Here is a 22,555-nt window from a genome sequence, read left to right as displayed (position 1 = left end):
ATACATACTTACAACACAACCTTCAGTCACGTAGATCTTTTCAGCATAAATAAATCTAAATTCAAATCAGAACTCATAGCTACTTTCAATGATACATCTAAGTAACTGATGCACTAACATAATATATTAATATGTTTATTTATTTTACCACATATAGTATACATATTTATGTATTACCTTTTATGTATATATTTAGTAACAGTTTTTTTTTTATGTAATGAAACGACCTATATAATCTCAAGATAAATCTCATTTTTGTTTAGTAGGTATCGCACCATCTTGAAATTTTTCGGAAACCGTAATTTAATATAATATAATATAAGGGAAACCTGTTATTGGCATTATTATTGTAAAATATTATTAGTTATTTATCTAATCTGTAATATGCTGTTGGTTTTCTTAATAAAATAAAATAAAATAAAATAAAATAAAATAGACATATTACACAAATAATAGTTAATAAATACAAAGTTTACTGTAAATAACTAACAATTAATTAACATCCAAATACCGTTCATCCATTCCTCTCACAAAAACGCAAGCACTCTGTTAAAATCGTCTGCCATCCATCCGCAAATAAATCACAAGCAGGGTTGGCTTCGAGAAGAGCGTTGAGAGCAGAGAGAGACCTCGGTATAGGTGAGTTGGTGCGAGCCACAGTACGATGTGTCGGACTTGAGAACAATCTATGCTTGCGCCTCGAACAGTAAGTGTCCGGTACAAAGATTCTACATAGCTCAACATGCAAACTCGGCGCATCTATATCACCTCTGAGAACTCTGCACATAACTGTGAGCTGCTGTCGTTTTCGCCTAACCTCGAGGGTGTTGTAGCCTAATGTACCCAAAAGAAATTTTGTGGGATACATATAAGGGTAGTATATCCATGCGTACGTTTGTAAAGGTACCTAAGAAAAGCTTTTTGCACCTTTTCGAGAAGGAGTACATAAGTACTTTGATGCGGATTCCACACACACATAGCTGTTTTTAGCTTGCTGCGCACTAAAGCACCGAATAAAAGCTTTATGACTGGTTCAGATGTGAAATCCCCAGAATTCCTCAAAACAAAGCCTAAAATTCTATAGGATTCCTTGGCCAGAGTGGTAATATGATCATGGAAGGTTAACTTTCGATCGAATGTGACACCCAGGTCTTTGATAGTTTCTGGTCGAGATATCGAATCACCACCAATTTGATAATCAAACTCTTTTGGGCACCACTTTCGACCGAAAGTCATAGCAAAGCATTTGGACGTATTAAATGCCATACGGTTCCTCAAGCTCCACTGGAACACAGCTTGCACATCATTTTGGAGTGCCATGCAATCTGAGTCAGATTTGATTTATTTGAAGAGTTTCAGGTCATCAGCATACAGGAGACACCGAGAATTATCAAGCACATCTGGAAGATCATTTATCATTAAACGAAACAGAAGAGGCCCCAGTATCGATCCCTGACTAACCCCAGATCGCGTGTGGTAATGATTGGATTCGAACAGACCAAGCCGGATATATTGTTGACGGTCACGCAAGTAGTCTGCGATAAGTCGGAGAAGTCTCGGTGCAAAGCCAATAGCGCTAAGTTTTGTAACAATATGTCATTATTGACCCTGTCAAATGCTTTCTGGAAGTCAAAGTAGAGCACGTCAACCTGAGAACCACGATCCAGTTTTTCCGAGATAAAATCAACTAGTGACAACAAGTTAGTGTCTACAGATCTTCTCGGTCTAAAACCATGCTGCTCGCCACAAATGTATTTGTCCACTTGCGCGTATATGTAGTTGTGAATAATGCTTTCAAATACCTTTGCGGGCGAAGACAACACTGCAATAGGACGGTACTCTTCAACTTTCGATTTATCAGAGCTTTTCGGTACTGGGGTAACTCTCGACAACTTCCATTGGGACGGATATTCTCCCGATTCCAGGGCAAATATTATACATAGGATGTTAAGTCTCATTTGCCCAGTAATTTTACTAGCTACGGACCGAAACACAGTAATACTTACACATTACTGCTTCACAGCAGAAATAGGCGGCGTTGTGGTACCCATAATAGCCGGCATCGGTTTTGCCATATAATTTAAGTACCCTGCGACGGCTCATTGTATGAATTAAATTTGTATTTCGAGGTATTTCTAAGTCAAAAAATATAGTTATTGGATAATTTAACAATCACCAACAAACATATACTGTATACTAAAACTTTCTCCAAAACACGCTGCATATGGTATAAATATTATTCCAATCGGTTCAGTAGTATTCAAAGTATAGCCGAAGAAATAATCTGGCTCTCCATTAATTGGTACAGATAATATAGTCTCGTTAGAATCGCGGACGTATCACAAGGCGTGTACTTACTACTTACCCTTCCAAACCATCCTCTGCCAATCTCTCGTAGATATTGCAGTTGATTTCTCGGGAAATCTTCGCCAGCTGAAAAATTTAACAAAATTATAACAACATAGGGCGAGGCCACAACACTGCGGTGCGATGAAACATCGTGAAAATTTCCGATCCCTTGTGTGATCTTTTGTGTAACTAGTGTTTTATACTAAGGTACGGGATGTTACAGAAATATATCGATATCGTGAGTAGGCATCTTGTATTAGGCAATATCAAAGTGTTAGACCCGACTGAAAGTGAAAATAAGGGACATTACAATGCAATGCCGCTCAGGGTTCTTGAAAAAATTTTGTGCGGCACTACAATTGCGATCGTCACCTTGAGACATAAGATGTTAAGTCTCATTTGCCCAGTAATTTCACTAGCTACGGCGCCCTTCAGACCGAAACACAGGCGCCGTTGTGGTACCCATAATATAGCCGGCTTCCTGTGCAGCCTCCCATTGGTAAAAAAGTAACATCGTTCCGCATTGCAATGAACAAGCACTGAGACACAGTGCTACTGAGATCAGTGAGCCACTCACCGAACCAGTGCGCGCATCTCTCGAGCGGGTCGAGCGCGCGGCCGGGCGGCAAGGTCAGCGGCTCGAAGCGCACGACGCTCTCGCGGCTCCGGTCGCGCTGCTCGTTGTCACTGGCGATGTACACCCCCGCGTTGTTATTGGCGATGTTCTGCATCTCGCGGAGGGAGATTGGCCCGTTGTTGTTGTTGTGTTCGTCGGCGCTGGCGGTAGCCGGCTCGACGGCGAGCGCGACCTCCGCGTCCGAGCACTCCACCCGTCGCGCATCGTGCAGCTGTGTCGCGCTCGTTGAGAACAACTGAAACACGATCGACACAGCTCTAATACGTTGACTATATCAGGGCTTCCCTAACTGTGCGTCCGCGGTATTATCCCAAGGGCGTCGTGAGGTGATCTTAATAGGATGGCTATCTTTTTCGAGGCGACCGAGTCGATATGGCATCGCGACATCATACATGTGCGAGACAGGTATCTCTGCACTTCTAATAATTATGAGATCGAATATAAATGACAGAGACGAGAGTGGCTCCTTTCAAAACTATGCTCAGAAAAGCAAGCACATCTTTCTCATTAATACCAAACCTCCTCCTCCCCGCGTCGGTTTCCTCAGTGCTGAGGGTCGTGATCATCTCGACTAGAGAACTTCCCAAGGGCGTCACAGTTAAAATAAGTTTGAGAAGCTCTGGACTTATATCATGCGTAATCATCAATCAGTAGATCTCTGTGTCTCCGTTGTGTTGCGTCCAAAGTTAAGGTAGCCATAATGATCATTAGCCTCCGCCGAGCAAATGGCACAAGGTCAATACTTAAACTGAACAAAATGTTTGGATGGTGTTTCGTCGCGTAGAAATAAATGGGACACACTAAACGTTTTGCACCTCTAGCAAATCGGAACTATTTGAATTTTGAATGTTATATTTTTTGATACGTTGCAACCTTCTTAGTAATAAAAAAAGCTATTCGAGGGAAATCATTTGTCAATTATTTTTTATCACACATCAAAGTTCTACGTACGCAACGAAAATGGAATTAAGTCGAAAAGTTTTTCTAAGAGCAAATATTTTTTATGATTTTAAAAGTTCTCTCTCTCGGCAAGACTGTGCCGCTCGTCTTCAAAATGCTTTTGGCAGAGAAGCACCTTGCTTGAGCACCGTAAGGCGATCGTTTGCTCAATTTGAGAGAGGTCGGGTTTCTTTACATGACGAATGCAGCCTTCAACTGTCGTCAACCAAAATTGTGGCTACTCTTAAGCTGCTAATTGAAGAAAACCCGCGAATTACCTATAAGACAATTCGAGGCCAATTGGGGATTGGTATGAGCCAAATTTAGAAAATTTTACACGAAGAATTGAAAGTTCGGAAAATATTGTTGTCGTTGGATACCTCGTAAACTGACAGCGGAATAGAAGCGGGCTCGCGTGGAATGGTGCTCACAGATGCTTGTAAAGTACTAACACGGACATTCTAATGCTGTTTATGACATTGTCACAGGAGACGAAACGTGGATTTATTGTTTTGAATCCGAAAGAAAACAGTAATCTTGCGAATTTTGTAGTTTGAAAATGAGAACAGGCCAGCAAAAGTGAGGCAGGCGAGAAACTTTGGTAAAAAAATGATCGCATTTTTTTTCTCAGCTACGGGTCCCATCTGCACATTTCCACTTGAAGATCAAAAGAGTGTTAATGCCGTTATTAGATTATTTTGAAAAGGTATTAGAATATTTTGAAAAGAAATAAACATAATATTTTGGTTATAACCATGTTATAACATTAACTTTTAGTGTGACCTACGCAATAGACAAAAGCAGATCGACCTTACATATTTGTAGATCGTAAGGTTAGTCCGAGGCAAACACCAGGACGGCAATGTAGTCTGATAACAGTATAGACCACTAAGTACAGACGAACGGGAGTGACAAGGTAGATAGATATACGTAATTATGACATAACAACAGGGCGGACGCACTGCAGTAAGAGGAGACGGCAAGTGAAACCCTTGGAACTACCGCCCGAACAAATGACGTCTCTAGAGACTATTACGTCTGAGTACTTAATACGACTTCTTACATCTGTACACGCACAATACACCAACCACTTGCACTTTAAATAAAATACTATTTGTATGAACAAGACGTGTGAAATACAACTGAATTATTATATATAGTGCTTAGTCCATACTAAACATTATTTATTTAGTATTTATCAGCTATGATTCATCGCATTTTACCGCCAGTTGCAGAAAGCATATTTAAAGTTCATCATCATCCGGTAGACGTCCACTGCTGGACAAAGGCACCCCCAAAGATTTCCACGACGATGGGTCCTGCGCTGCCCTCATCCAACATATTCCGGCGATCTTGACCAGATCATCGGTCCATAAAGTTAATATATATATATATATAGTCCACTAGCTGACCCAGCAAACGTTGTATTGCCACATAAAGTAATAAGAAATCAATAATTAGAATTTTTGGGATATAAAAAATAGATGACGACTTATACTCTGACCTACCAAATATTAAATCGTACATAAAATGTATCATACTACAATAATTATTATATTCCTGAGAAAGTTAAATAGATATTATAAAGATTCCAATAAGTTTAGTTTCAACTATTCTTTGAATTTCATTTAAAACGACGGACGACGCATCAAAGGATAAAACAAAATTGTTGTTTTTATTTAATTCCCAGCATTTTCATATTTACTCACAGTTAAAACCTTCTCTGGACTTCCACAAAGAATTCAGGACTAAAATTAGCCAAATCAGTCCATCCGTTCTCAAGTTTTAGCGAGACTAACGAACACCAATTCATTTATATATATATATATATATATAGATATTTAAAGTTAATGTTTCGTTTTTTTTCATAACACATTACTGCTTCACAATCTAGCCGGCTTCCTGTGAGTCTCCCACTGGTAAGTGGTTATATCACATGCTATCTTTGGCTGTAAAAATGATAAAGAAAGTGACGGTACTATATTTAATAAAATATTAACTTTAAGGATGCTTTGTGCAACTGGCCGTAAATCCCTTAGGAAGTATTTTATTTAAATGCGGGATGGCGGCGGAAACTCGTTTTATTCAAAGAAAAAAAAATCTCATTTTTAGTTTGAAATTACCTTTAAAAGTATTACTGTATGATTGTTCACTAGAAAAATATTCTATAATTATAAAAAAATAATAACAACACTGCGATAAATTATTAATACGGCCTTAGGTACAAATAAAATTGGCATAAAGTTATAACTAAGCATAAACCAAGAATATGTAATATATTTACAAATAGACATTTTACTGGTTTATTCGGATGTATATATAAGTATATTTGCAAGGCAGCTTGTCATTAGGAAAACTTCAGAATTATCATTGCATTGACAGTGTTCTCAACGATAGTGCAAACATTTTGCATTTTCTTTGTTTATCATCAGTTATAACTTTATACCAAGTTTATTTGTAAAGCCGTTCGGGTTTAGAAAAATAAAAATATAAAAGATTCAAAAATCAGTTCTAATGCAACGATGTTTATACATATATTACTGTACCTGATTGTCGTTCCCATCGTTTTGCTAAGGAGAAGAAAAAATATCAGTGTTTTATTTAAACAATCTCGGTTAAAAATTAAGACTTATCATTAATCATTAGAGCGAGATGTTGTAAAATTTTGATTCTAGAATAGTCAGTAGACTCAACAGTACACAGAAATGAATTGAATGAAGTCTCTTGCCCCCTTATTCATAATGGTCCGCTAACTTTAAACAGCCGCTTAGGAGTGTTTTTTTCTCATTCTGACTTAGGTCAATAGAAGAATACAGAGTGAGAATTAGCTTATTTAAGTTAGCAGACTATTATGAATAAGGGGATAAATGTTTATTTTTTTGGGATAAGGAGGACAAACAAGCCTTGGGACCAACGGGTACTTGGTGTTAAGTGATCACCGCCGCCTATTCTCTTGCAACACCAGAGGAATCACAGGAGCGATGCGGCCTTTAAGGGAGATGTACGCGTTTATATTGAAGGTACCTATGTCGTATCGTCCCGGAAACACCGCACAAGGAAGCTCATTCCACAGCTTTGTAGCACGTGGAAGAAAGCTCCTTGAAAACCGCACTGTGGAGGACCGCCACACATTTCATTCAACCATTCACAGATCACTGTGTGGTTTTATCAATCGAATATCCATATTCAAATAAAATGATTCAAATAGGCTTAAAATTTGCGCTTTTTAAATATATCATTTATAATTTTAAATATTTCATTCACATAATATCTGAATCTACCGTACCATACCTACCATATTTGGGCCAAAAGTATTATTATTCAATATAACCTCTAGTAAAGTTAAATATATTTGCAGACAACTCATGTTTTTTACAGCAGTGTATTTTTTTTTATTTGCGCTAGTTTTAAGCATTTAAGCATAATATTTTATTAGTATTATGTTTGTCGTCATACATTTACGACACGCAAACTATATAGAAGTAATTTAAAATGTAGATTAAAAAGAAATAATAATAATATTCAAGTAACCATTAAATATTTTTATTATTAAAAATAAAATCTCTCTCTCCTCAGTGCCTTTAGGCCGTAAGGCCTGCTTTACCTATATTGTAGGTGACCATAATAATAATTATTAGGTTTTAAATGCCAATTAATTTTAAAAAATTAATTTGCCAATAAATTAACAAATTTTTACAATAAAATATATATTTTTTTACACTATTTCCAATTTAAATTTATTTTCTATTTTTTAGTTGAATTCTATATAAAGCGTGCTTTTTAGTTTTTTTTAACTATTATTTATTTTTCATTTTTTAGTCAAATTAGTGTTCGAAATCTAGCCGTTTAAAGTGGATCAAAATCGCGCCCGAAGAAGTCGGTTACAAACATACATACAAACATACAGGTGAAGCTAATATAAAGCGTATAAAAATATTTTCGTTTTACTATGCGGCGTCTCTACAGTATTACCTTTGAAGCCGTCCTGTTTAAAAATAATACTAACCTTTTGACCTACCAAAGTTTGAAAGTTAGTTTGTTAGTTTTAAAAAGACTTTTGACGTTCAAAGTATATTAAACGTTGTGGGCGCGCCCATGAAATATTAATTAGATAATTAAACACCTTGGTCGTTAGCTGAAATGCTTTTGAAAGCATCTGCATCAATATTGTGATTGACTGCGATGAGTCACGTCATCATAGAGCAATGAAAGTACAGAGGGAGCTCAACAAACTTTATTTTGAGAATCAATTACATACTGTCCAATGATCAACCTAATTCTGCGATATATTTTCAATAACATAACTGAAATACATGTACCTGTTGCTGTATTCGGATATTTTCTTCTAGGTGAAATCGGTTATGCAAAACTTAGAACTTATAAAACTGCGCTTAGAAATAAATGTAGTAGGTACGTCTGGTTTATCAAGTGTGGAAATCAATAAAAACCATCATTTCACATCTTTTCATTCGAAAAAAAATACCCGATAGGTTTTTTTTTTACTAAAGTAAATTAAAAATAAACATGGCGGTCCATTGCCACTTCTGCCACTGCCCTTCAGACAAATGCGCTCATGGATACACTCTCTCACCAACAATCTACACAACATCCGATGGATGAATGACTCAAGCTGTAGACAGTCGAAGGAGGCGATACCTGCATTGTCGCCCAATCTGACACGTAGACTTATCAGCCTCATCAGACATGACATCCGTATAATGGCGTCACATAACTAAACAAGCACTTTTTCACAATCGGCGTAGCGGACAGTCCTAAGTTCAGAGGCTGTCTAGCAGAGTACGAAACGGAATGTGCGGGGGTGGCCAACCAACGGGCACAAACCTTAACTAATACGAGGTCGCTCCAGAAAGTCTGCGAACACCCCAGGAATGTTCTGAACTTCTGGATGGAGCTGGGCTGGTTGAAGTAACTGGCCAATATTGCACGCAAAATGGACCCATTGTGATGGTTTAATTGCGGAAACAGGAGCCCCATACCATGCCAATTAACATGGCCTGTATTTAAGTAACAGAATATTTCACTATCTAATTTACTTGAAAATTTGTACATAAATCAAAAATCGATTACACAACTATATTTTAGTATTTATCTCCTTACGTCCTACCTAACCACGATCAAATAACTTCTGATTTCCCCTGCGGCCAGCAATGTAGCAAATAGATTATGATAGAAATCCATTGTATGGCTATATGATCTAATATTACTTTTAATTCTGTTCTGAGAACAAAGACATGGGGAAAAAATTATAGTATTTTTTTAATAGTATAAGCTATAAATTATTTATAAACAGAACACCTGAAAGTAACCGGTATTATATTATCATAACAGTGACAATATTAACATATCAGTTACCGCGCTACTATCCCATATATTTCACCGGAAAACAGAATAAATGTATCGCTATTTTGAAGGTGAAATATCTATTGTGGTGTGACTATTGCTAAACTTTAACGAGTACGACTAAAGAGGCGTACTAAAAGCTAGTATAAATTATTGATTAATTAAATTACTATCCCTAATTATTCATCATTCACCTAAATTCATATATTGAAAATAAATGAAAGTAATCAATAAAAATATGCATATGTACAAGATATATTAATTGATAAAAAATCCACATAAGCAAACGGTTTTTGGCCCGATGACCAAGCTACTTACTAAGCAGATTAACTATTAATATACGAAAGGAAAATTAACTATTAGGTTGATAACATTTTTTCTCAAATGATATGCGTATTTCACATTTAAGCGTTATGATTTTATTTTATGATCAAAGCCATCAAACAAAATATTATGTTTCCGTTCAGAAGCCGGGGACTTCCTTTCAGAAACCGGAATACTTTCTAACAGAATGTCAAATGCTCGGAATAATCCCATTTCCAAATAAAATTATTATTTCCAGTTTTTCACTTATTATTCTAATGGTGAAAAATACAAAAAAAAAAGAAGTATTCAAAGAGCTTAAGCGTTTCTATCGGACAGCAATTCATTTTTTTACTATGCAGATAAAATATAATTGTACATTGCTTAATTTGTAAGCCTAATAATAATAATAATAGTAATAAGTTCAAAATGTAATAAAAATGCATGGAGATCAGGTGATCTATTAAGTGAGCCTCACACCCATCTATCAGTTCAGTGATTAAATGCGCTCCGTCTGTGCATTCTCTGTTTGCGTCGCGCTATAAATTGGCTAAATGAAAACGACAACTTTTCATCGAGACTCCGCGGCCATTTGTTAACCGCACCTAATATTCCGCGGGACCCAGCCCACTATTCAATACGTTTATCACATTTTTTATACTCAACCAATTACCTTTGGAGGTTACGATTGCGCGGTAGAGCGCGCGCCATTAATAGCCAACTTATGAATTAAATGTTACCATGCTATTGATTACACCATTACATATTTTAACAAACTACTGATTAAGCCACTTCTGCTACTAATTCTCGTGCAATGTTTCTACATGACACCTATACAGAAATATAAATATTGCCACTTGTTACTCTATTTATAATTATATCGATAATAGTCTCGAGGTAGAAACTACATAAGAGCAGATTAAATTTATCTATATATCAAAATTAGATAAGAAAATTAAAAATATATCAAAACAAAAGCTTTTGATAACTTTTATGATCAATTTTATTATATTATTACTAACTGACCCGGCAAACGTTGTTTTGCCATATAATTTTTTTTAGAGTTTTTTAGACCGTTTGCAACATTATTTTATTTTTTATAAAATAAAAGATTTTTCTAAAATAAACGTAGCCTAAGTTACTCCTTATTACATCAGCTACCTGCCAATAAAAGTCCCGTCAAAATCGGTCCAGCCATTTCAGAGATTAGCCGGAACACACACGGAGACAGACAGACAAAAATTGTAAAAAATGTTATTTTGGTGTATGTATCGTATATATTATATTCATATACATGTAGTAAAAAACGGTTATTTCAATATTACAAACAGACACTCCAATTTTATTTATATGTATGTATAGATTATAATATCAACGCGAGGTCATCACTACGAGCGCGCTCTACGTAACATGGCATAGTCTCTTGGGTTTTCAGATTATATTACAATAACCTGGCATTGATACATAAAGGCCAACAAAACCACAACATTCAAACTTTTTGTATGTTTAATATACTAATCGAGTTCTAAGGTTGCGATTTGTAAACAAGCTTGCTCCTTTCAGTGACGAGGTAACCAAAACATAATTGTTACAGGCCATAAGGAATCTAGGAAAATATCTTCGAGGATCTTCAATAAATACTTAACTTTACTTACAAATCTGCTAATGCTATTGTCATTAATATAGTATAAGCATAAATAAAAAAATAAAGAAAAAAAAAATATTAAATTTTCACCTTTTCGCCCAAACTAGTGAATTAGATAGTTGCAACACTAAAAACAAGGAATTGTTTGCTACCAAAATTATAATAGATATACAATGGTACTTAGTTTCGAGTTGAAATTATTAGATCTTTCATAGAATTGTTAAAAGTGTGCGTTTCATTACAGACTACATTCTCGATTATTCTTAAGCATAAATAATCTAGCTATACATTATTCTAAGTTCCTATTTTAATATAATTGTGTAACTTATTTTTATGGAACTAAACACTAGCTACCAGTGGGAGGCTCCTTTGCACAGGATGCCGGCTAGATTATGGGTACCACAACGGCGCCTATTTCTGTCGTGAAGCAGTAATGTGTCAGCATTTCTGTGTTTTGGTCTGAAGGCCGCCGTAGCTAGTGAAATTACTGGGCAAATGAGGCTTAACATCTTATGTCTCAAGGTGACGAGCGCAATTGTAGTGCCGCTCAGAATTTTTGGGTTTTTTGAGAATCTTGAGCGGCACTGCCTTGTAATGGGCATGGCGTATCAATTACTATCAGCTGAACGCCCTGGTCGTCTCGTTCCTTATTTTCATAAAAAAAAACTAACATTTATTTCAATCTAAACTCTGGTAATTCAACTACAACTGGTATCACCGATTTCTTGTATTGTACGGGTTTTTTAAAGAGTCGATTAACAGTTGTGATGACGCAGAGAATTGTTCATCTCTGTTCTGTTGGCTAATGCTGTCGGGTGACGGCACGACGTATTGTCACGAGACCGTGTGAACGGGGACGCAAGCCTCCTCTAAGCAGAGATTGTATTGTGTATGATGTAAGTACGCGCGTAACTGGTAAAAAAAAGCGGCCAAGTGCAAGTCGGGGACACCTCCCATGAAGGGTTCCATAGCAGCAAGTAACATAATATAAAAGTTCTTGTAGTTCGTTGTAACTTTGATCGATGTTAATAATAGTGTATTTTTTTTTAATTAAAAAAAACTACTTAATAGATCCCGTTCAAACCAATGTACCTACATCATATATTTTATCATTCTCTTATTTTAGAAGTTACAGGGGGGGGGGGGGGGGGGGGGACACATGGGTTTAGAATAAAATGATATTAGACACCTCATTATATTTTTTTCTAAAAACAGCAAAGAGGGCAGTATACTGACGCATTGATCATATATCTACTGTCAACACAGTAGATATATGTAACCAGTACGGAAACTACCTACAAACGTTCGAAAAGACACACTCTTACATACATGCGCATCGACGAGGCCACTAAGCGGTTTTCGCGGTCAGAGGGCCTACCATCAACTTTTAATAAGCAATGCGAATCCGATGCAGTTCAGTGTAGGTACCTAAACTGAGTCACTAAAATTCGTACCATGAAGTGCCTTTTACTGAATTTTTCTTTTCTATGTTTTCACTATTTTTTAAAAGTTTATTAACAACACGATTCACTTTCCTCTAAAGAAGTAGCAACTTTTTTCGAATCGGTCACTTTGACAAATTAGCTATCCAGTTTAGGTTGAAATAACACCTCACGAATGGATGAACGAACTAAATCAGTTTGTGATTCAGTTGATATCATTTTTGACATTCAATTGTATCATTGCGATTTAATCAGTTGATTTGACGTCAACCTAAATTAGATAGCTCTAATCACGTCGTGGTATGAAATAGCAAAGCAGTTCATTTTAGGTTGTCAATTGAATCGCAATATAAGTTCATTGTAGGCCAGCAAGACTAGACGAGTGTCACGTTGTTATTTGTTCCGCGATCTTTTTAAAAGAACTTTGAAATCGGCACCATCAAAACCGGAGCTATCCTTTTTTAAACCATAAAGTAGTATTGTATATCAAGAAAGATTTCGTATTATATTATAATTGTAATTTATAGGAGGTATTTGAATTATACGTCCGTCAGATCGATTGTAATAAATTCGTGAACATAATTCACAATTTAATACTTATAGTTATTTCAACAAAAATTTAAAAGAAAATTTCAAAAACAAAAAAATTTCGACGAAAAACCATTCAATAAAATGTTGTTTCGAAATATTACATAACAGTCATCATGTAGACTATAATATTGCATTAGACACTGTAGTCATCAAACATACACTATACATAAAAATCGTACGCTTTCCAGTTCTTCGCCACTTGAAGTTTGTTTAAACAAATGGTGAGACTAGCGTAAACTGAGACAACCATACAAGAAGCTCCTGGGGACCGCAACAATCGTGAACAATGTGTTACGGTGAACACATTATTATTGAAATGTCAATGAATCTATTCCGTATTCGAAGAAACGAACTGTGCATCAAATGTGATGTCCGTTATTTACGAGATAGCTTCTTGTAAGAATCATTTGATTTAAAATCACCAAGGACAAATCATGATGAACAAAATATACAATGGATTCGCCGATTTTATAATGAGACTAGCAAACGTTGTATTGTCGATATTAAAATAGCGATACACAAGTAACTGTTGATCGTTGATATGTGAAAATTTGAAGTTGTATGTATTTTTTAATGCTGACTCATAATTCAAACAAATTAAAAAAAAAATTGGCGTGGACCACCCTTAACATTTAGGGGGATGAAAAATAGATGTTGTCCGATTCTCAGACCTACCCACTATGCACTCAAAATTTCACGAGAATCGGTCAAGCCGTTTCGAAGGAGTTTAACTACAAACACCGCGACATGAGAATTTTATATATTAGATAAGATTTTGTTGACTCCAACTTTATTTACAAGTATGTATTTTTTTAACAATTTCTAATATAGGTGGTTGGTATAAATTATATCACTGATATTGGCAACGAAATACTTGTAAAAAGGGCATTATAAGACCCTAAGTCCCTTTTGGGCAAATAAATTTATTATCAACGCGAAAAGACCTTAAGTTCCAATCAATTAGAATCATTTTCTTGCATAGCACCTCTAAAATATCACAAAAATACTCAATAACATTTTTCGTAGTCGAAGAATTCAGGTGATTTGCCAACTTATAACAAACGGCACATTTCCACGAAAGCGCGCAAAAAAGAGCGACGTCATTGGACAAAGCTAAACAGGAAAATTATTATACGGGTTACACAAGATTGGCGGATATACGCAAATAGATAATATACTATGCTGCCACGTTATTTATATGTGTGTAACATTATATTATGTCATTTCAATACGGATTTAAAACGTTTTGTTTTGTATTATTCTTATAATTATTTCCTATGAAAAGCGAGCTATATTAAACATTATTACAAAATAAAAAGCTTTAAAAAAGATAACATGATATTACAATTTGATTTATGTATAATTTTGATTGATTTTATTACCAAAATTAGCACGATAAAGAAACTAATCTATCAATCTCTATATATACAAATATATAAGAGATTTCCACCTATATATTGACTTATCACGATTTCACTGGAACTATAAGTCGCAGAGACATGAAATTTGGTAGAAATATTTCTTTCGTCGAGTGGAGGTTAGCTAAGAAAGGATTTTACGAAATTCAGCCCGCAAGTTTTTTTTTATTATGAACACAACAACGTCTGTCGGGTCAGCTATTATATTTATTTACTAGCTGAGCCGGCAAACGTTGTTTTTCCATATAAATAATTTTTAGAGTTAAACCGTTTCTTGGACATTGCAACATTACGGCAGAAAGATTAACGAGTGCCAAGGTTCAATAGCTAAATCAGTTGAGCACAGGTTACCTCTCGAAATATTTCTAAGCTCGTATGCGCAAATAACGATGAGTTATTTTGTCACATTCTCAACAATTTGGTTGTGTGCAAACATTTACCCCCTTATTGATAATAGTCTGCTAACTTAAAGCATTGCTAATTCTCACTATGTCTTCTTCTATTGACCTAAGTCAGAATGACAAAAAACACTCCTTAGCGGCTGTTTTAGATTGGCGGACCATATAATAAGGGGATTAACCTTTATAACTACATTTCTTTACATTTGTCAATTACAAGTTGTTTTTTTTAAACCACGACTATAGTTTCCTTTTAATATCACAGCCAACAGAGCTAATAAGGATCCGAATAGTAACTCTTTTTAATAAGTTTATAGTTAAAACAATTACTATGACAATACGTTTTTGTAAGTTTTTTGGAAATATTCTATATTTCGTGTCCGGCCATCATTTATATTTTGACATTATAAGCATATGTCTAGCTTTTAGAATAAAAATATCTAATTTTCGTTGACAATGAATTTTTTAATATAATTTTATATAATATACTATAGCTATATATATACTATACACAGACGTTGTTCTGTCGATAGTAAAAAAAACTGTATTATAGAAATTTTCCAATAATATTTCAACACATCAAGAATTTTTCGTAAAAAATGCTCCCTGTTGTTATAATAAAATTGTTTCGCATCGGAACTATCAAACCATGCGAAACTAAATTCTTTCATACAAAATATGTCCATACAAAACATATATTGAAAATAAAAATAATTATGGGTCCCAAATCGAAATAAAAACTATCCTATCTCTCAAATTGGACCAAACTGCACTCCATGAAGTATTCCGCATAAAATATATCCGCATTAAAATCCGTTCATTAGTTTAGGAGTCCATCGCGGACAAATAACGTGTCACGTAATATATATTATATATTAAGATTTATGTCTCTACAGGTTATGATGTTCGAAATATCATATTTTATTATTTCATACAACTCAAGTATTCATGATAAACATTACAAGAAAACAAATGATCTGAAAGCAATAAAAATATATACGTGAATACAAGAACGTTGGTCTAGCCCATAGTTTCTCAACCTTATTTTGCTCACCGCCCACTTTGAGAATATGTTTTTTTCTTTCACTTTTAGTACGTCATTAGCGTGTATTTTTTTGCCTTTTTAGACTATATTTAATCTACCCACGCCCCATCTGCGCCATCTCAATGCCTCCTAATTTTCTCTGGGTCTTCTACTGCCCCCCCGAAAGTCTCAAACGCCCACAAGGGGGCGTTATCCACGTTGAGAACCTATGGTCTAGCCGAAACAATGACTAGATTAAAGAAAGCTTAACATCAGATAAACAGAAGCGTGTCAGATCGATTCTAATATTACTAAGTCTATAGACAGCGTCCAAAACTAAATAATACTGTGAATCAGTCTGGTCCAACAAACACATGGCATTATTCACCCTACCGTCACTATGACACACTTCAATTGAGGAATGCATTTCTTGTATAGAGTAGGTATGCACGCGAGCGGCGCTCAAAAATAGAGTGTATAAATGATATTTTGTGTCGCAGACGTCGTGCCAAAATAATTGGAATAACGATGTGGGCATTGGCTTCACAACAAATTTAAAACATATTCGGAAACCCACTAGACGGTAGATTACTGTGGTAAAATATTAGCCTTTAAGAAAATTTATTCAAGTAGGCGTTACTTTGCGGAAATCAATAATTATCAAAATGATTTGAGTTTTCTTTAGTGTTAATTCCGCCAATATTTGTCTTTAAACAATTCGACACGTTAGTCTCGTGCCAGATTTTAGCGAGTCAACACGTCCTGAGGATGCCTCGTGTAGAGGCGAAACACGTGTCGAATTGTTTAAAGACAAATATTGGCGGAATTAACACTAAAGAAAACTCAAATCATTTTGATAATAGCCTTTATTCAGATATTTAAATAAAACACTTTTATAGGACTAAAACGCGTGTAATTGTAACTGTATTTTTATATTCGTTTTTGGGTACATTTTTATTTTTATTTTAGCTAGCCCGACGTTTCAAAACCTTTCCAGATCTCGTCTTCAGGGGGACTCTTCGTTTATTCAGATAGTAAAATATAAAATACATAATAACTACCACTACATTCTTTTTTATCTTTAGCTATCCTAGATCAGGTCTTGCCTGCTATCGTCCTTAGCTCATCTGACCATCATCGATATTGTACTCCTCATTTTCTTTTTAGGTTTCAGAGACACCAGTCTCTTATGGATTTACTTCATTTGTCTGTACCCCGAAGGGTGTGCTCCGTCCAGCGCCAGCATAAGTAACGTAACCAATGTTTGTTTTCTCTTTTATATCATGTTTCTCATTCTATAGGTCTTTGACATACCTCTAGCTTTTTTTAAATCTGTGTTTACGTAGACCGTGATAAATTATTTAAATTTTGCACTTTAACTTTTTCCGTTCGTAGTAGCATTTTATCAAACTATCTTTTCACTAGGATATATATTTAATTCCTATTTAAGTCCTTACACATTTCCGATTGTAATAATCGGCGTCCGTAGATGTAATTTCAGTGCACCCGACAGACGTTGTCTAAATAAAAATATATTCATTATCATTTTATGAATAACCAACAAATCTGTTATGATTCCTGTGGTTTTGAAAAATTTAAATGAGCGGCGGAAGAAATACCAATTTTCACCATCACATAACCTATATACTCAAATTTCATCAAATCAAAATTTTGCACAATTATTCGTCACACTTTTGGATGCCCTCGGGCTTCAACTTACAGAACTGGAAAAATTTATAAATTATCCAACAGTATCTGTCTTATTCTCTCAAGTTTGTCCGCTAACAACCACTTAAAAACACATTAAAGTGCTAGTGATACAATTTCAATTTATTGCAATTCCATAAATATAGTCCTTAAATATAACATTTGGAGTTAATACCATAATTATTATACTAGGCAGTATGTTATGAATACCCAGTTTGGGTGTCGCAATTTGGTCTGAACAGCAGACCGTAGTAGGGAGACCCATATTTTTATTTATTTTAGTTTAGCTCGTTTAGAAAATAATTTACGAAATAGTAGCACTTTTCTGATAAAAAGTTTTTCAGTATTTTAATAATTTTCATTATTTATGCATATTTATGAAAATTTATAAGTTATCCAACAGTATCTGTCTTATTCTCTCAAGTTTGTGCGCTAACAACCACTTAAAAACACATTAAAGTGCTAGTAATACATCATCGCTCTTCAACAACAATGCTTTCGCCTAGTATCATAATACCAGGTCTCACTGGGGTTTGAGCGTTCACTAATATTGTGTGTCTGCGTACAGCTTTTATCCCGGAGAGTGTAACAAAGAACTGTGTAAACCGATTCCTTTTTAGTGAACTTTAGTGAAGCAGTGTTAAACAGTATAAAAATAGTGATATTATAAAAGACACAAGAATAGAGTGACTTTCCCTTAATAGAGACATTAAGAAAATTGTTAAGGCGACACTAAATGAGCAACCTTGAGCGATATGAGTTCACGGCTGCCGGCCCGCCATCTATGTAACAAAGCCAATATTTTCAAAATTCTTGTGTGGAAAACAGTTTATATGCTTACAATCCTCGTTATTCACTACTTATCTGAATAAATGAACCTACACAAAAAAGTACAAGCTATAAGAATAACTTTTCTGAGAGAAGTACCAAAAAAATGCGTCACGCCATGCCAAAAAACTTGTTTAACTTCAAAGAAAAGTGGTAGTTCAAAGAGGCTCGGCAATGTTAACTATAACCAACAGCAAGCATTAGCAGCCTACAAATAAGACTTAAGGATATGTGTAACAGGATTAAGTAGTGTTCATAGCTCCAAATGCTATACTTTCACCACAAAACTTGTCTAATAACACCATGTTTGCGTGTTTTCTGCTTACTCTTAGCCTTAAAAGACACATTATTAGTTTAATCTATCTAGCAGTTTAAGTTAAAGTAAAATTACTTTGAGGCTAGATTGTGTGATAAGTGGCGCAAAATTATAATAACTTTATTATTATGTTCCCCAGAGGAGACAAAAAAAACCTGATTCCTGCCGCCAAATTTCACCATCGCACCACACTACACACACTCAGGTCATCCTTACGCTCCTATTGTGTGGTGTTTTAAAACAGTGCGATCTTCAAAAACTTCTACCATAAACCCAATGATGAAATTCACGCCTTTGAATACACAATCGACTGAAGTATAGTGTTCATTTTAATTATCTTTCGCAAAACATCTATCGAATTGAAGTTGGAAACACGAAGTGGCCGCAGAACTGTCCAACAGAATGTCAAACGCTCGAATCATATCTTTTTTCAAATTATTCACCTTTTTCCTGAAGTAGGCGTTACTTTGCGGAAATCCATAATTATACAAATGATTTGGCGAAAATTTAGCGAGACAACACGTCCTGAGGATGCCTTGCGTGGAGGCAAAACACGTGTCGAATTGTTTAAAGACAAATATTGGCGGAATTAACACTAAAGAAAACTCAAATCATTTGTATAATTATTCACCTGTTTTATGTTTTTCCTTAGTTATCATCTTTTAAGCCACTCCTTTATCAGTTTTAGCACGTTCTAGCGAGATATAGTTACAGTCAAAATAGATATAAGAAATGTATCTACGGTTCAGATTCGGCTAAATTACAAAACTGCATAGACGACTGCGTAAATTAACGCAGATATTGGAGCGAGTTGAAAAGCGAGGCTGGATGAAGCCTGCAATTAAGGCTCCTGTCGAGAGCAGCGACTCCTCGCTGCGGGGTTTCATTGCGGGACATGACTACTTTTGATATCAAACTACGGAAACAATTTCTGATGTTATTTTTATTTAAATATGGCCTTAAGACTGTACTATAATATATTCGTGGTTTGATAATATGACATAATGCGTTAACTAAAACGTAAGGAAAGATTCTGATTATTATCGTTTTTGAAATTTAAAAAGTAACTATCGCGAGAGAGTAACCAAATAAGTAGCTAGGTTTTTAGTTCCTGTTTAAATTTGAGAGATAATTGCGGATTTCGATAATTCGTACAATTTGGATAAAATATAACAGATAAGCATAATATGTTTATTATCCTATTTTATTATTAAAATTTCAAATAAAAAACGTAAATTTGATCCTACTTTCGTAAAATTTAAGAAATTCGTCAAAAAAACCGACAACCGACGTAAACAGCATGCGTGGACAACGTGTTACCCAGATTACAAGTGGTTTTATAAAATAGAAGACGTTGGTGGAATTGTAGAATAAGACTAGAAGGCATGGTCTGAATTTTTTTTTAAATCAGAGACGACTATGAATAGAAAATCGCTCGCATTTTCAACAGACTCCAAAAACGGGAGGCGGTTCTCAATTCGACTTGACTATAACTTATATTTATTTTTTTAATAAAGCTTAATTGTACATAAATAACATTAACTTTCAACGGGCATATATTATACTAGCCGATACCCAGCGAGGTCGTTCGCGTACTTATTCTTACACCTTGGGTTACATTACTGGACTTTTAGTAGGGACCTATAATTTTTTGAAAATGTAATATAGCCTATAACACCCTGGGATTATGTAGCTTCCCAACAGTGAAATAATTATTCAAATCGGTTCAGTAGTTGCGGAGCCTATTCAATGCAAACAAACAAACAAACAATCAAATCTTTCGTCTTTATAATATTAGTATAGATGAAAGATTAAATGACAAGGCAATTAAAACGTAAGTGAAATTAATTGCATTTTGTGATCTTCATGATCAGTTCAGCTTCAACAAACTGATGCATTCTGTATACAAATGCTTGTGTTGTTGAAAATATGGAAAATTATGTTGAGCTCACAAAGTTTAGAGTTCCCTCTATTCGTCATAAATTCTACCATCAGATTTGATTTTTTTCATAAAAGGATCTAAACGGGTGTATCACATCACACGAACAAAAAGTTTTCAAAATGGCTTCCTACATGGACAACATATCAGGTAACAAAATTTAAAAAAACGTAGTCAGATTGGGATCTTCCTCTTTTTTTGAAGTCAGTTCTTTTTTTTATGAAAATAAGGGACGAGACGATCAGGACGTTCAGCTGATGGTAATTGATACGAGCTACCCATTACAATGCAGTGCCGCTCAGGATTCTTGAAAGACCCAAAAATTCTGACACTACTTACACATTAAGAGTGCAAAAAAATTATGCTGGGAGAGTCTCACTCATTTTATTTCCGAAGCAGTAGTAGTATTAGTAAATTCTCAGCGACACTACAATTGCGCCTGTCTCCTTGAGACATAAGATGTTAAATCTCATTTGCCCAGTAACTTCACTAGCTACGGCGCCCTTCAGACCGAAACACAGTAATGTTTACACATTGCTGCTTCACGGCAGAAATAGGCGCCGTTGGGGTACCCATCATCTAGCCGGCTTCCTGTGCAAAGCAGCCCCCCACTAATAAAAAATGAGTTCAAAATGAGATAAATGCGAACCCCAAGTGTTATGTAGTAACAATGGCGTTAATCAGTCGTCAGGGCGAGCACGTGCGCGCGTACATTATAATTAGCAGGTAATTAGATAGCGCGTACAATTCGTGACTCAGTCGATGCGCCTGCGCTGCTCAGCCCCGCCACACGCTCACTTGATTCGCCATGAAAACCTTAACCAACACAGTAAGTTAAGTGTAATTTAACATTACTGAATATGTATTTTATATTGAACACTAGCTGACCCGGCAGGCTTCGTACCGCCTCAATCGATATACGACCTAAACTTTTGTATAAAATAAACTAAAAACAAACAAAAGGAATCCTTTTTTAAGTGTCATTACCCGTGTTTTAAGGAAGTTTATTTTTAATCTCCTGAGAAAGTTAGAAAGATATAAAAATTCATTTTAAACTTATCTTTTTATTTGATAACTTAACGACGCACGAGGGACACATCAAAGGAAAATCAAAATTGTTGTTTTTATTTAATTCCGAGTATTTTCATATTTATTCAACCTTTTAAACCTTCTCTGGACTTCCATAAATAATTCAAGACCTAAATTAGCCAAATCGGTCAAGCCGTTCTCGAGTTTTAGCGAGACTAACGAACAGCAATTCATTTTTATATATAATCCCCCGTTGCCCGATATTTGTTTTGTATGGACATATTTTCTAAGAGAGAATTTATTGACGCACGGTTTGACAGTTCTGCTGTGAAACAATCTCATTACAACAACAGGGAGCATATTTTACGAAATAATTCTTGATGTTATGAAATATTATTGACAAATTAATAAAAAACATTATTTTATTTATTATATACAGAACAACGTCTGTCGTATCAACTAGTTATATATATAAATAATTCATTACATAAAAGAAGTACATTGTCCACCGAGGGAAATAGGTAGCAATTACTATAGACAGTGCAGTTTGTGGGCGCGAGACAAAAGCCGAGTTGTGAAATCGCACTTTCACCGACTATATAGTTTTGGATTTACAATACACCTACGAG

General features: G+C 35.2%; 1 protein-coding gene across 4 annotated transcripts in view; it reads right to left on the bottom strand.

Moving 5' to 3' along the window:
* Nucleotides 1-22,555, bottom strand: part of LOC126969464 (uncharacterized) — an 85,986-nt gene that overhangs the window by 45,712 nt on the left and 17,719 nt on the right. For 3 of the 4 annotated variants that reach the window (XR_007730397.1, XR_007730399.1, XM_050814892.1), the window contains exons 3-5: nucleotides 6,472-6,495; nucleotides 2,927-3,221; nucleotides 2,366-2,433 (exon numbers count right to left, since the gene is read on the bottom strand). Coding sequence is in view for 1 of the 4 variants with exons in the window: in XM_050814892.1 (XP_050670849.1) it covers nucleotides 2,366-2,433; nucleotides 2,927-3,221; nucleotides 6,472-6,495 (387 nt within the window). In the remaining 3 variants the exon portion in view is untranslated. The remainder of the gene's footprint in view (nucleotides 1-2,365; nucleotides 2,434-2,926; nucleotides 3,222-6,471; nucleotides 6,496-22,555) is intronic. The other variant, XR_007730398.1, reaches the window with a different exon arrangement.

Source organism: Leptidea sinapis, chromosome 18 (assembly GCF_905404315.1).
Source record: "Leptidea sinapis chromosome 18, ilLepSina1.1, whole genome shotgun sequence".
Classification (NCBI taxonomy): Eukaryota; Metazoa; Arthropoda; class Insecta; order Lepidoptera; family Pieridae; genus Leptidea; species Leptidea sinapis.
This window is presented reverse-complemented; position numbering and strand designations above follow the sequence as displayed.